The sequence below is a fragment of the Scyliorhinus torazame genome, chromosome 6, assembly GCF_047496885.1.
Source record: "Scyliorhinus torazame isolate Kashiwa2021f chromosome 6, sScyTor2.1, whole genome shotgun sequence".
In the NCBI taxonomy this organism is placed as follows: domain Eukaryota; kingdom Metazoa; phylum Chordata; class Chondrichthyes; order Carcharhiniformes; family Scyliorhinidae; genus Scyliorhinus; species Scyliorhinus torazame.
This window is the reverse complement of record NC_092712.1, coordinates 135079691-135095417: the sequence shown is the minus strand read 5'-3', so window position 1 is coordinate 135095417 and position 15727 is coordinate 135079691. Positions and strand designations below refer to the sequence as shown.

Here is a 15727-nt window from a genome sequence, read left to right as displayed (position 1 = left end):
CATTCAAGTCTTGGGTATGGTAGGTCTGCAGAGCTTTGATGTAATCCTTTGGAATATAGGCCTAGGAGCAGGAGTAAGCCACTAAGCCTCTGAGAGATGCATCTGCAACAGTTAGACTGGTGAGGACAATAGGCTTTTCCTTTGTATTGGTTCTCTCACCACTTCTATAGGTAAAGGTAAAGTCACCATAGTCCCAGATGACCATAGGCTGCTTTCTCCTTTGAGAGGGAGAGCTGACTGGTGATGGTTTAACCGGAGGATCACCACACTTCAGGCGAGGGACAAAGTTGAGAAGGTAGGCCTTCATGAATAACCTCTATTGACCCCGTCTGGCAGATATATCCTTCAGAACTTGGGCAGCTTAGTCAGTAGTGGTACTGCCAAGCCACTTTTCAAGATGAACATTGAAGTCCCTACCATGAAAACATGCTTGATATGCTCAGTACTTCTTCCAAGTGGTGTTCAAAATGAAGGAGTACCGATTCATCCGTTGAGTGAGGGAAATAGGTGGTAATCAGCAGGAATTTCCTTGGGAATATTTGATTTGAGGCCATGAGTCCTCATAAGGCCCAGTGTCGATGTTGAGGGCAGGCTACCTCCCAACTATAATACCTGCACTGTTACGTCTGGTGGAGCAGTACAGAACCTGGGCTGGTGATGGAGAAGTCTAGGGTATGAGCTAAAAAGTATGATTTTGAGGGTATAACTAGGTCAGGCTGTTGCTAGATTAGTTTGTGGGACATCTCTCCACTTTTGACACTAGCCCTCAAATGTTAAGCTGGTTTTAACTTTGCTGTATTCAACTTTTTTTGTAGGGCTGATAGACCTGAAGAACTTGCTAGGCCATTTTAGAGGACAGTTAAGGGTCAATCATATTGCCGCAGGTTTGGTGTCACATACAAACTGTGTGAAGACAGCAGATTTCCTTCCCTGAAGGACATTAGTGAGCCAAATGGTGTTTTACAACAACACACCATTACTGAGACAAGCTTTTTATTAAAAACATATTTTTCTATTGACTTGACCAACATAACCCCCAAAATCTTTTAACAACATGAACCACACAACATTTTGAAACTAAATCATTATCTATCGAGATGTAAATGCACTCAATCTAATTCAACACATTTATTACCACGCAAAATAGGCTCAGTTTAGTTGAAAGTTGCAAACACATTGCAGTAACAACACACTTTCTCGACGTCTTGGAAGTACTGTACTGTCACATGTTAATCAATAGATACCCTATGATAGGCACAGCTTTGCGCACGCCTCTCAATTACAAAGCAAATTTAGATTATGAATTGGCCACACTGATACGTGAACTTTGATCTTTCACATTTATTTTCCCAATCTCTGCCTGCATCTAGTCAATGATTCGATCTTTCCTGATGTGATTAATAGGATTATAAACTTTATAGTTATGTTAATTATTGCACCAAAACTTATTTTTAATTGTACTTATTCCTTTGCGTTCCTACTATTGGAATTCTTCTTTTGGATTTGCATTTATGGTCCAAGCTACCTTAATATAATAACAGAGGGCAATATCCTAATGTTAATAAATTGCTGTTATTTGTAAATTTCTGTAGCAATTGGGTCAGTAGTGACTTCTGCTTTTAGGTTCAAAACAAGTAAGGTGAATAATCGCTGGACAGAAGTGAAGTACTGTAGATTTTTTAAACCTTTGGACAGGGACAAATCGTACATGAATTGCTAAATTTAGCTGACACTAGTTCTAGCAAGTAACAATGTCAGTTTCATTGTTCTATTAAAGACACCAATGCTCTGAAGATACTGGATACTGAGAACATTTAGTGCTGAAGTATTTTCATGCCATGCATTTGTGTTACTTTTTATTTTAACCTATTTTATCTTAACATTTTTACCAAGTTACACTCCAAGTCATCTTTAGCTATTGTGAGTAGTTTAACGCAAATCATATATTTTATTTCTTGAAAAAGCAAAAATATATTTTTTTTATTGAAGATTATGTTGCAACCTGCTTTGTGATATTGATGTACATGTTTTACATTTTACAAACTAGGAAGCATCATTAAAAATTCAGATTGTTATAAATTATCTGAGGAGCTACTGCGCCTATAACAAATTATACATTTTTGAATACTTTCCATGTATTTTTTTATCTTAATCAAGTTGCAGTCTCAAGATCAAAGAATTTTTCTTTTATATTATATGCTTTAGATAAAATTTAAGTCTTGCATTTTAAGTTGTTAATTTGTTGGCTGGTATAAGTACAGGAATTTACAATGCAAGTCTGAGGTATATATTATAGAAACATGCAACATTCTTTGTGGAGCTGTATCTACATGCTGCTCTTAATTCCATTTTCATCTACTTGTATATGATCACACCGTTTCCTCCAGTTTGAATTGTTACTTGTTTTCCCTGAAATAAGACAGAGATACACATTAATACCATACACTGTGTCCAAGTTATCATTCAAAAAATCACAAGGCAATATTAACCCATTTCCACTTGCATATCTTTTTAGTAAATCAGTTAAAAAAATATATACAAGGCCAAATGGTACAAACACTAATTTTGTGTTGGAGAAACAGGGTACCCTCCCCTCAGTACCAATGTATGTGGAGGGAGGGGGGGGGGGGGGGTAAAGGATACTCTGATTATTAAAACAGTTCACAACACATATCTACAAAAAACAAATGGTACAAGCACTAAACTTTGCGCTGGAAAGACCAGATACGCCTCTGTCCCAACAGAAGGGAAAGGAAGGGGGGGGGGGGGTAGAGAGGGGAAAGGAGGGTGGTGAAGGAGGGTGTCGGGGTGTTGGTGGAGGGGGGCCCAATAGGACACTCCCTGAACCATCTACGGAGGCAGAAAAATAAAAGAACCTTCGATTATGATGTGCCAGATTCCGGGAGTCCCCCAGAGGGGGTGAGGGGCGACACAGTGTCAGGTACAAGTGAGCCCTGCACCCTACTGCAGAGAGCCTCATGTGCACCCTGCACTCCCGACACTGGGTGGCTGACAGCCTTTGGACAGTCGCCCTCTGGGCCCGAATCCTCCACTACACTGAGTGCAGCGGGCGACACGGGCCCACCAACCAACCCAGGGCCTGCCTTGATCTTGCCACTGGGATCATCGACAGGCGGGATCTCCTAAGGCTCCTCCCGGGGAGGCGGTGGTGCAGATGCCTGTTCTGCCCCCGCCGCTTGCATCTTAAGCCCTTTCTGAACCAAAATAATGAGGTGTTAATTAATGAATTTCAGCTCTAAACTAGCCATTAACTGCTGAATGACAGCAGCCCAAGATGGCCAACTGGTTTTCCCTTGTTATATGGTGAGCTTCACTTTCATCAAACCTCTGTTCTGATGAACAGTCAGTGACCTGAAACATTAACTGGATTTCTCTCTACAGATGCTGCCTAACCCGTTGAGTTTTCCATTTTTTGGTTCAGTGCTCAGTGAATTGGCCAAGCTCACAGTGAAATCTCTGGTGGCAAATATTTTTCAGCTATTCTCCAGAGTAGGCAGACTGTTAAGAGTTTGCCGAATTACTAGGTGAAATTGCCTTCCAACCCTCTCCTGCCCATTAACAAGATCCTCAAAGGAGCTAAATTGGAGGAAAGGGGGTTTTCCCGTTCTCCCCCGCCATATTCTGTAACGAATTGGATCCTGTGACGCCCTCCGGGAACGCAATTTTCAATGCATGCCCGCACACCTGCATGCCCCCTCTTGCAATTGAAAATTCAGCCCAAGTTCGGTTTCACTCTTAGTTATTCAATCATAGCCAAAGCATTAGCAGCAGTGGCTTATTTTCTTGCCCCTTAGTTTTCTTGCTCCATCTCGCCCCCTCAACATGCTGCCCCTTGGCAACATCACCTACAAACGCAAGATTAGCTTTCACATGTACACTAAGAAACTTTGAATCTTTGCTACCCACCCCCACCACCACTGCTCCCTTCTTAAACCCTCCGGGTGGGATTTACTGGCTGTTCACGCTGTCGCCTCCCCCACGCAACGGAGTGATCACTAAATCCCGCCCTCTGCCTCACTATCTTCTCCATCTAGATCCTATTCTTTGAACAAGCATTTGCAAATCTCTCTTAAAATGTACTTCATTGCTCGGTTTGCATTCCTGTCCCAGCATAACACCTTGCAACATTAATGTTGATGGCACTATACATATGTCGTCGAAGTTCTAGTCACAACACAGTAACCAAAGACATAACATGGCAAAACCATTATTTTACAGTCTGAAGGAGGATGATAGTTTAGAAGGTGGAAACAGATTTGCTTTTTTAAAATGTCAATGCTTTGAACCTAAATTATGTTTTTGAAAAACAAAGCTTGAAACATTTCTCAGTTACCAGCATGAGACAGAGTGAGACTTAATTAACATTTTATTGTCTTTACTTAACTTCTAATTTTAGTGCAATGAATAAATAATTTGAGGCATTGCAGGGTTGCTCACACCTATCAAGTACAACATCCTCTATCAAGTGGATTCCCCAGCACTACCCATGTCCCAGACAACTGCATGTTCAGAAAGTGCCACCAAATGCAAAAAGTCACACCCTATTCCTTGGAACCCCACAAGCAGCAAGTGTCACTGAGATGCATTCACAAGGATGAGAGCTATGTGGATAGCACATTTCAGGTGATGGTCACCCCGCAGCTTAAGAGGAGGGCTGGCTGGCCACCAGAAAAACAGGGCAGGTAGTTCAGCAGTCCCCTGAGGACATTCCACATTCTAACAGGTAGGGGGAGGGAGGGGGGTTCGTCTGGAGAGCAGCGACAATCAGGACTATAGAATCACAGAATCCCTAGTGCAGAAGGAGGCCACTCAGTCCATCGAGTCGGCACTGATCCTCTGAAAGAGCATCCTAACCTCAACCCACTCCCCGCAGTATCCCCATAACCTCATCTAACCTACGGGTCAATTCTAACATGGCCAATCCACCTAACTGCACATTTTTGGACTGTGGGAGGTAACCAGAGCACCCAGCGCAAAGTCACCAAAGGAATTGAACTCAGGTCCCTGGCGCTGTGAGGCAGCAATGCTAACCACTGTGCCAACCTGAGCACCATGGGCACAGGAAGGGAGGCGAAAAGACAGGAAAGCAATAGTGGAAGAGGATTCCAAAGTTAGGGGAACCCACAGGAGCTTCTGTGGTCACAGATGTGATTCCAGGATGACCTGTTGCCTCCTGGTGCAAGGGTCAGATAGACAACACTGAGCAGTTACAGAGCACTCTGGAGGATCAAGGTATATAACCAGAGATCGTGGTCCACATTGGTACGAATAATATAGAAAGAAAAAAGGACAACATCCTGTGGGCTGTGTAGGAAATTAGGTCAGAGACTAGTGAGCCGGACCGCAAAGGTAGTAATCTTCGGATTACATCCAAATCGAGTGCTAGCGAATATAGAAATATAAGAGTACACCAGATGAACGTGCAGCTGGAGTGATGGTGCAGGAGGAAGAGCTTTAGATCTTTCAGCATTGGGACCGGTTCTGGGGAAGGTGGGGTTTGTACAAGCCAGACAGTCTACATCTGAACAGCCACACCACTAGGGGTGCAAAATAGACCCCCAAACAGTGACAGGGAGATGGAAGAGCAATTATGTAGCAGATTTCTGAGTGCAAAATTAATGGGGCAGTAATAGTTGGGGACTTCAACTACCTTAATATCAATTGGGATATGAACAGTGTGAAGGGCACAGAAGATCCAAAATTCTTGAACTACATTCAGGAGAAGGTTTTTATTCAGCATGTAACAAGTGCAATGACAGGGAGCGCAATTCTAGATCATGGGCATGATTTGCAGGCCTTGTTAAGCTCTCGCTCGAGCGAAACGAGGCCGGTGAATAGCGGGAGAGGCGGAAAAAGAGAACCTCGCCGGCTGCCAAACCATTTGGGATGCAACTGGCCTGCTCCTGTACATGAAATAGGGATCCTGCCATAGCGTGGCGAGAAGCCAATTATCACCACTTAAGCCCTACTCCCATACAATTAACGGGAGCCACCCCACATCCAATGACTTCATGTCATTCACTGGCCTCCCCAACAGGCGCAGGTAGTATTCCTTTCTGAAAAATGTGAACCTGGCGGAAGGGCTGCTGCAGGGAGCTAAGGAGGTGAGCAGCCATTTTTGCTCACAGGTTGTGAGCCTGGGACACTAGGAATGCTGCCCATGAGCTCTTGTCTTATAAAAGTAATGTCTTACTAACTTCATTTTTTTCAGGAAATAACAAGAATTGATGAGGGTGGTGCAGTGGATGTGGTCTCATGGATTCTTTAAGGCATTTGACAAGGTCACATGGTCTCACATGGCAGCCTAGTCAGAAAAGTAAAAGCACATGGGACACAGGGGAATGTGGCGAGTTGGATCCAAGATTGTTTCAGTGACAGGTAACAAAGGGGGTAATGATCGATGGATGCTTTTATTCCACAGGGCTCAATATTCGGTCTCTTGCCGTTTGTGGCATATATTATTGATTTGGACTTAAATGTCAGAGGCATGATTGAGAAATTTGCAGATGATATAAAACCTGGCCGTATAGTTGATTGTGAAGTCAATACTGTAGACTCCAGAACTATGTCAATGCTTTGGTTGAATGTGCGGCGAAGTGGCAAATGGAATTCAAACCGGAGAAGTGTGAGGTAATGCATTTTGGGAGGGCAAACAAAGCAAGGGAATACTCAATAAATGGGAAGATATTGAGAGGAATTGAAGAAGTGAGACACCTTGGAATGCACTTTTGTCCACAGGTCTCTGATGGTGGCAGCACATAAAAAAGGCATATGGAATGCTTTCCTTTGTTGGACTAGGTATAGAATACAAAAACAGGGATGTAATTCTGGAACTGTATAAAATGCTGGTCAGGCCACAGCTGGAGTTTATGTACAGTTCTAGTCACTACATTACAGAAAGGACTTAAGTGCTCAGGACAGAGTGCAGAGGAGATTTACAAGCTTGAAAGTTGTCAGAGCTTGAAAATTGCAAATGAAATGAAAGACTGGGGTTGCTTTCCTTAGAACAGAGGAGGCGGAGGGGTGACTTGATTTAGGTTTTCAAGATTATGAGGGGGACTCGATTGGGTAGACAGCAAAGACCTCCTAACGGAGAGGTCGATTACCAGCCAGCACAGATTAAAGGGAATATTAGAAAAAGCTTTCTGGCCCAGAGGGTGTTAGCTGTCTGAAATTCGTTGCCCAGATTGGTGATTGAGGCGCCATAACCTGCAAGACTACGAACCAGGTGCTGGAAGGCGGTATTAGAATGGGCAGCTGTTTTTTTCAGCTGCCGCAAACACGATGGGCTGAATGGCCTCTTTCTGCACTGTAACTTCTCTATGGTTCCATAACAGGAAGTATTTGACAAGTAAATATTGAAATGCAATGCAACTTTTTTATACCTTATATCCTGGTTTTGGGTTAAATGCATGTTCTACATCAGACAAGACAGAAGTTGCTAACCCTTTGATGAGACTTGTAGTTTGTTGACTAACCATTGCTCTTGGATTACCATAGATTATATGATTTCCTCTTGCAGCATTGCCAGGCTGAATCAGAACCATCGGTGCTGAAGGATGTTGCTGGTTTACAACATAGGTAGATCCAAGTTGCTGCTGGTTCACAACATAGGTTGTTGCATGATTTTGTGGGTTGACGACACAAATTGAACTGGGATGCTGCTGGTAGACAATGGAAGGCAAAGTTGGCAGAGCTGCAACACCAGTGCTCTGAGGCACATAAATCACTGGTGACTTCTGGTAGCCAGGATATTGTGGAGGAGCATATGACACTTGTGGTACTGCTGGGTACGCTGGATACGGTGAATATGGCATAGCTGCTGGGTAGTTGTTTTGATATCCAGTAGAAGCATGTTTCTCAGCTCTCTGGTGTACAGAGGGGTAAGGGGGGGAAGCCTACAAAATTAAATCACAGAACAATATAAACAACCTTCATCAATAGGAAACGATTTGCTTTATCATATTTAATTAATTTTGTATTTTCCATGCATGAAAATAATTAATACTGTTAACTTCATTACCTAAACAAGGTGAATGGTGCAGCAAGATTAACTAAAATCCTCAAATGATGTTGAATAGAGCTAAAGGAACCAAATGAAGAAGCAGAGCCAAAAAACCCTAATATTGTCACCAAACTCAAATGTCACCAAGTTAAGTTTCCACGATGACCTGGTGTTGCAAAAGATTAATATTTTGCACCAGAAATCATTGATTTACATTTACAACTTTGGCTGACATTCACATCATGTCTACTGGAGATTGCAGACAAAGCATCATCAGCATGCAAATAATGCTAGCACGGGCATGTCCGGTCCTTGCAAAGCCCTAAATTCTTGGGCAAAGTAAAGGGTGTCATCAATGCAGCTAGGTCATATATCTGTGTTCCATCACAGCATCTAACACCCGGTGACTGATGTAACGGTATTACAACTGGAATCAGATGTAACGGTATTACAATTGAATAAAGCTAAGTACAAAGACATGAGGGAGGAGCTGGCCAGAGTTGACTGGAAGGAGAGCCTAGCAGGGAAGACAGTGGAACAGCAATGGCAGGAATTTTGGGGCGTTATTCGGGAGGCACAACAGAAATTCATCCCAAGAAGGAGGAAACATACTAAGGGGAGGACGAGGCATCCATGGCTGATGAGGGAAGTCAAGGACAGCATAAAAGCGAAAGAAAAAGCCATACAAGGTAGCGAGGATTAATGGGAAGCCAGAGGATTGCGAAGCGTTTAAAAGTGAGCAGAGGACAACTAACAAAGCACTAAGGGGGGAGAAGATGAATTATGAGTGTAACCTAGCTAGGAGTTTTTTTAAAATATACAATAGACAAGAGAGAGGCAAGAATAGACATTGGACCACTGGAAAATGAGGCTGAAGAGGTAGTAATAGGAAACAAAGAAATGGCAGAGGTACTTAATAGTTACTTTGCATCAGTCTTCACGACGCAAGACACCAGTGGGATACCAGAACATCAGGAGAATCGGGGGCAGAATGGCCATCACTAAGGAGAAGGTTCTGGGGAAACTGAAAGGTCTGAAGGTGGACAAATGATCTGGACTAGATGGACTACACCCCAGGTTTCTAAAGGAGATATCAGAAGAGATTGTGAAGGCGTTGGTGGTGATCTTTCAGGAATCACTGGAGGCAGGGAGGGAGGGAGGCAGGGAGCACCACCCCACCTCCCCCCTCCCCGGGAGGACTGGCAAATGTCAAACGTAACACCGCTGTTTAAGAAGGGAGGGAGGCAGAAGACAAAGAAAGAACAAGGAACAAAAAAAGTACAGCAGAGGAACAGGCCCTTCGGCCATCCAAGCCTGTGCCAGCCATGCTGCCCGTCTAAACTACAATCTTCTACACTTCCTGGGTCCGTGTCCCTCTATTCCCATCCTATTCATGTATTTGTCAAGATGCCCCTTAAATGTCACTATCGTCCCTGCTTCCACCACCTCCTCCGGCAGGGAGTTCCAGGCACCCACTACCCTCTGTGTAAAAAAACTTGCCTCGTACATCTCCTCCAAACCTTGCCCCTTACACCTTAAACCTATGCCCCCTGGTAATTGACCCCTCTACCCTGGGAAAAAGCCTCTGACTATCCACTCTCTCTATGCCCCTCATAATTTTGTAGACCTCTATCAGGACGTCCCTCAACCTCCGTCGTTCCAGTGAGAACAAACAGAGTTTATTCAACCGCTCCTCATAGCTAATGCCCTCCATGCCAGGCAACATCCTGGTAAATCTCTTCTGCACCCTCTCTAAAGCCTCCACATCCTTCTGGTAGTGTGGCGACCAGAATTGAACACTATACTCCAAGTGTGGCCTAACTAAGGTTCTATACAGCTGCAACATGACTTGCCAATTTTTATACTCAATGCCCCGGCCAATGAAGGCAAGCATGCCGTATGCCTTCTTGACTACCTTCTCCACCTGTGCTGCCCCTTTCCGTGACCTGTGGACCTGTACACCTAGATCTCTCGGTCATTGGTAAGATTTTAGAGTCCATTATTAAAGATGAGATTGCGGGGTACTTGGAAATGCACGATAAAAGGCAGCATGGTGGTGCAGTGGGTTAGCCCTGATGCCTCACGTTGCCGAGGTCCCAGGTTCGATCCCGGCTCTGGGTACTGTCCGGGTGGAGTTTGCAAATTCTCCCCATGTTTGCGTGGGTTTAACCCCCACAACCCAAAGGTGTGCAGGCTAGGTGGATTGGACTCGCTAAATTGCCCCTTAATTGGGCAAAAAAAATTAATTGGGTACTCTAAATTTATAAAGAAAAAGGAAGATTAAGAAGGAGATCAGGGGTTATGGGGAGAAGGCGGGAGAATGGGGATGAAAAATATCAGCCATGATTGAATGGCAGAACAGATTTGATGGGGAAAATGGCCTAATTCTGCCAGATGGTGAGAAGTTTCAACTGCAACAGATAAGCTGCTGATTGTCTTGTAAGAACCAGGCAAAGGCTTTTGGAAACAGTGAGGACTTTTAACCTGTCCATTTTGGACTGAGCCCAGTTCCACTCCTGCCTCGGCAGCAGGCCCGTCTCCAAGCTACTTTGAATCTTGTGGGAGTCCAAGCCGGTCTTGCTGGCAGACTTGAGATGGAGGTGGGATCGCAAAAGCAGGATTAGTCTCATCTCCCTCCTCCAACATGCAAATCCAGCCCAAGGTGGTAGACGGTAAACCTTTGTAGCTGCTGCTGACTTAGATCATTCTTATTGGTTATCAGAAATAATCTGCAATCTGGGGGCGACACGGTGCAGTGGTTAGCAACACCGAGAACCTGGGTTCGATCCCGGCCCTGGGTCACTGTCCGTGTGGAATTTGCACATTCTCCCAGTGTCTGTGTGGGTCTCACCCCCACAACCCAAAGATGTGCAGGGTAGGTGAATTGGCCATATCTTTTTATTAAAACAGTAAAAAATATATACAAGGCCAAACGGTACAAACACTCATTTTGTGTTGGAGAAACAGGGTACCCTCCCCTCAGTACCAATGTATGGGGAGGGGGGGAGGGGGGGGTGTAGGACACTCTGATTATTAAACCAGTTTACAACACATTTCTACAAAAAACAAATGGTACAAGCACTAAACTTTGCGCTGGAGAGACCAGATACCCTCGCCTCTGTACCAACAGAAGGGAAAGGAAGGGGGGTAGTGGGGAGGAGCGGGGGGGGGGGGGGAGAAAGGAAGGTGATGGGGAGGGAGGGAGTCAGGGTGTTGGTGGAGGGGGGCCCAATTGGACACTGCCTGAACTATCTACGGAGGCAGAGAAACAAAAGAACCTTCAAATAAGATGTGCCAGATTCTGGGAGTCCCCCAGAGGGGGTGAGGGGCGACACAGAGTCAGGCACGAGTGAGCCCTGAACCCCACTGCAGGTAGCATCATGTGCACTCTGCGCTCCCGACACAGGGTGGCTGACAGCCTTCCGACAGTTGCCCTCCGGGCCTGAATCCTCCACTGCTCTAGTGCGGTGGGCGACACGGGCCCACCTACCAACCCAGGGCCTGTCTTGATCCCGCCACCGGGATCATCGACAGGCGGGATCTCCTCTGGCTCCTCCTGGGGTCCTGGGCCAATGGGAGGCGGTGGTGCAGATGCCTGCTCCACCCCTGCCGCCTGGTCACTGGAAGGCTCCGAAAACAACTCTGGAAACAGGTCCGGGATGGTGGCAGAGGGGCCCGAAGACAGCGGTTGGGACAGAGGTCTTCCAAACTATAACCCGCTAAGAACCTAAGAAGCAGGGGGTTATCGCTGATCCCCTCCCCTGAGAAATTGATCAAGTCCAGAATGCTAAATTGTCCCCTTAATTGGAGAAAAAGAATTGGGCACTTTAAATTTAAACAAATAATCTGCAATCTAAATTGCTTAGTTCCCCAAACTGGGTACAATTCCAGAGCTACGTGAAAAGGGCCCACGGGCAGAATATAATCAGGCAAACTACATCGAGAATTAATTAATTTTCTTCATGCCAAGGCCCAGAGGCACATTTCTTGGCAGTAGGAATTGAAGGGGAGGGGAAACGTGGTCAAGTCTGTAATGGCCGATAGCTGCTTCTTCCAACTCCACGAAATACAAAAAAGTTCAAAGTTCTTTTGCTTCTTTTTGAATGGCATCCAGTAGAATTTATGGATGACAAGTTACACTACCAGAGACCCGGAAATGCCTGATGGAAATTCTGCATCAAAAAACCAATTCATCAATTTGGATCCAAAATAGTAAAATGGTTAACAAGGATGGATCTAGCCTATTTATCAGTGATCTGTGTTGAATCGCAAGTCTCTACTTCGCTAAATCAGTCATCAGTACGGATTGAGAATGGTTGCAGTTATGTTAAACCTAGCTACCTCTTTACTCTACATGCGTAACTAGGTTTAGAAGGAGGTCTAGGGCAAGTTGGAAATCTCATTCCACTGTCTTTATATGACTCTCCCTCCCTTAAAAAACAAATCTAGGGAATCCAGTGGCGGACATGGAGTGAGTGGGCGGACATTTGGTGGCTCCCGTTCAAGGTGGATTTTTTTCGGTCCTTCCCCACCCGAATGCCATACGAAAGAGAAAACGCTGGAAAATCTCAGCAGGTCTGACAGCATCTGTAGGGAAAGAAAAGAGCTAACGTTTCGAGTCCAATGATTCTTTGTCAAAGCTAACAGACAGAAAGTGGGAAATATTTATACTGTGGAGTAGAATGAAAGATGAGTCATAGCCACAGAAACCCAGGCAAACGGGGTGCTAATAGCCACAGAAACCACGGGGAAAGAGGGCAAATGGCAGTCCCCAGAGAGAACAAAAGGCGTGAAATGCCAACAGCAGAGAAACTAACATCAGAGGGTAAACTATGGACAGATGTAGATGTGGGAGAGGGGAAGGGGGAAGTAAAGGGGAGAAAGGGCAAGGAAAGGTGGATAAGTTGGGGGGGGGGGGGGGTTAAATATATATTAAGAAAGACAAGAAAGAAAGAAATGGTAAAAGACAGTTAAAATGAAATGGGATGAAAACAAATGGGTCGAGGTGGGGTAGAGTTAATCATCTGAAGTTGTTGAATTCGATGTTGAGACCGGAAGGCTGTCGCGTGCCTAACCGGAAGATGAGATGTTGTTCCTCCAGTTTGCGTTGAGCTTTACTGGAACATTGCAGCAGGCCAAGGACAGACATGTGGGCATGGGAGCAGGGTCTTTTGTTAAAATGGTAAGCAATGGGAAGGTCAGCGTCCTGAATGTGTACAGACTGAAGGTGCTCAGCAAAGCGATCACCCAGTCTGTGTTTGTTCTCTCCGATACAGAGACCCCCCCCACATTGGGAGCAGCATCGTGGGATGAAGCAGGGGTGCCCACTCTCCCTGTTGCTTTTCATCTTGGCAACAGAGCGTTTGGCAATGGTGCTTAGGGGGTTGAGGGATTGGAAAGGTATCGAGTGGGGAGGGGGGCGTCGAGCATAGGGTCTCGCTATACGTGGATGATTTGTTGTTATATATCTCAGACACGGTGGACAGCATTGGAAGGATTAAGGAGATTTTGGGGGAACTTGCCCGGTTTTCGGGGTATACATTAAACATGGGGCAGAGATTGAGGTGCTCCAAATCAATTGCCAGACGGCAAGAGAGGAGATTAGGGGAGTTGCTGTTCAGGCTGGTGGGGGAGAGCTTTTGGTATTTAGGAATCCAGGTGCACGGAGCTGGGCCCAGCTACACAGATTGAACTTGGCACAGATTGAACTTGGCACAATTGGTGGAGGGAATGAAGGTGGATTTTAAGAGGTGGGATGTGTTGCCACGATTGCTGGCTAGGTGGGTACAGACAGTGAAAATGACGGGGCTGCCCAGGTTCTCGTTTGTGTTCCAGAGCCTCCCTATCTTTGTCCCCAAGTCCTTTTTTTAAGAAAGGTTAAGGGATAATTTGGGGTTTGTGGGGAAGGGAAACACCCCGCATGTGAGGTGGGTTTCTTGGAGCAAGGGGCGAGGGAGATGGGCTGGCGTTGCCAAATTTGATAAATTATTATTGGCCGGCGAATATTGCAATGTGAAGAAATGGGTTGTGGAGGAGAGATCAGTTTGGGGGCGGGTGGAGGTGGCATCATGTATGGGAACGGGTTTGCGAGCTCGGTTATTGGCACTACTTCAGTTCTCGTTAGCTAGGTACTCCGTGAGTCTAGTGATGGTGTCTGCGTTAAGGGTATGGAGTCAGTGCAGGCAACATTTTGGGCATGTCATTGTGGACACTAATAGACGACGCCCATAGCGGGGTTGGATGTGAGCTTTCGAGGTGGTGGCAGGTGGGGATAGAGTATTTTAGCGGTTTGTTTATAGGGGTAAAATTCACGGGGCTGGAGGAATCGTTTGAGATGCCCAAAGGAAATGGCTCTAGCTACCTGCAGGTGAGGGATTTTGTGAGGGGAGAGGTGCTGTCCTTCCCAAGATAAGCTTCTGTCAGAGGAAGAAATGGGGGAGGGTATTGGATATATAAAAAGAATTGATGGAAAGGAGGGTTCTCCGGTGGAGGAGATCAAGAGTAAGTGGAGGAAGTGGGAGAGGAGGTGCGGGCCAGGATGTGGGCAGAGGCTTTGCAGAGGGTGAACGCGTCCTTGTCATGTGCGAGGTTAAGCCTCATTCAGTTTAAAAGTGGTGCATAGGGTCCACATGACGGTGGCAAGGATGAGCAAGGGTGGAAGACAGATGTGGGAGGGTGCAGGGGAGGAGGGGGGGGGGCCCTGCGAATTACATCCACATGTTCTGGGCGTGTCCAAGACGGAGGGGGTTCTGGGATGTTATGCCAGCGGTTCTGGGTGCGGGGTTGGCCCAAAGTTTGGAGGTGGCAGTATTTGGTGTGCCGGAATACCCGGGGGGGGGGGGGGGGGTTTGAGTGGGGGGTAAGGTGGGATGTTGGTATCAGGGGAGGTCGGGGATCTGTGGTTGTTTGTCTAGGTTGATGTGCTGTTCTTTTGATATTGTGTGCATATGTAACAAGCCTTGAATAAAAATATTTTTAAAAAACATTCTGGACTCTCACATACATGGAAGACAGAGAATACAAAGAATTAATCGCCAATTATGCATTTTTAATATTCGATGGAACTGAGTGAGGGACTCTGAGAGAGCTGCTTCCCAAGTTAATTTACAGAATTAGGTTGTGAAAGCATATATCTTTGTTTTTATGGAATTAAACTTTTTATATATTTTAGTTGCCATCTAGCATTGGCTTGGCAATGAAATTTTCAGGAGTCAGTATACCAATGGTTTTGCAAGAGCCCATGAACTAGCTTTCCTTTCTGTCTGCTTTACTGTATTACAATACAATTGAAACAGTGGAAATAGATGTTTGATGCAGTACCGCAGAGTATGGTGGTGGGTTCAAATCGTATGGGGGTGGCTGAGGAGCACTTCCATTAAGTCCAGCTGCACTTCCAACACCTGACAAGATAAATTAGAAACATGAAGCTAAATATAAGTGCACAACATTCCATTTAAAAATACATAAACTATTGTTTCTAACAATATAGGTTACGTAGGGCCGAACATAAAAAAAAAAAGAGGGGACGTGGTTTCAGAGCTGAATTAGTGAAATTTTAGGCCACATGTTTGCCTTGTTAGAAGTTAATGATTTACCTCCCTTGGCATTTCACATAGATGTGATCAAGTTTAGTAAGGGCCGCACGGTAGCATTGTGGATAGCACAATTGCTTCACAGCTTCAGGATCCCAGGTTCGATTCC

At 45.4% G+C, this 15727-nt stretch overlaps 1 protein-coding gene across 2 annotated transcripts in view; it reads right to left on the bottom strand.

The window, feature by feature from the left end:
* Positions 1-976: 976 nt before the first annotated feature.
* The window catches only part of LOC140425032 (uncharacterized), a 45915-nt gene continuing 31164 nt past the window's right edge, over positions 977-15727 (bottom strand). The window contains exons 2-4 of one of the 2 annotated variants that reach the window (XM_072508820.1): positions 15347-15426; positions 7500-7919; positions 977-2409 (exon numbers count right to left, since the gene is read on the bottom strand). In XM_072508820.1, coding sequence (XP_072364921.1) covers positions 2356-2409; positions 7500-7919; positions 15347-15426 — 554 coding nt within the window. In that variant the 3' untranslated portion in view covers positions 977-2355. Of the gene's footprint in view, positions 2410-7406; positions 7920-15346; positions 15427-15727 lie in introns of both variants that reach the window. The other variant, XM_072508819.1, reaches the window with a different exon arrangement.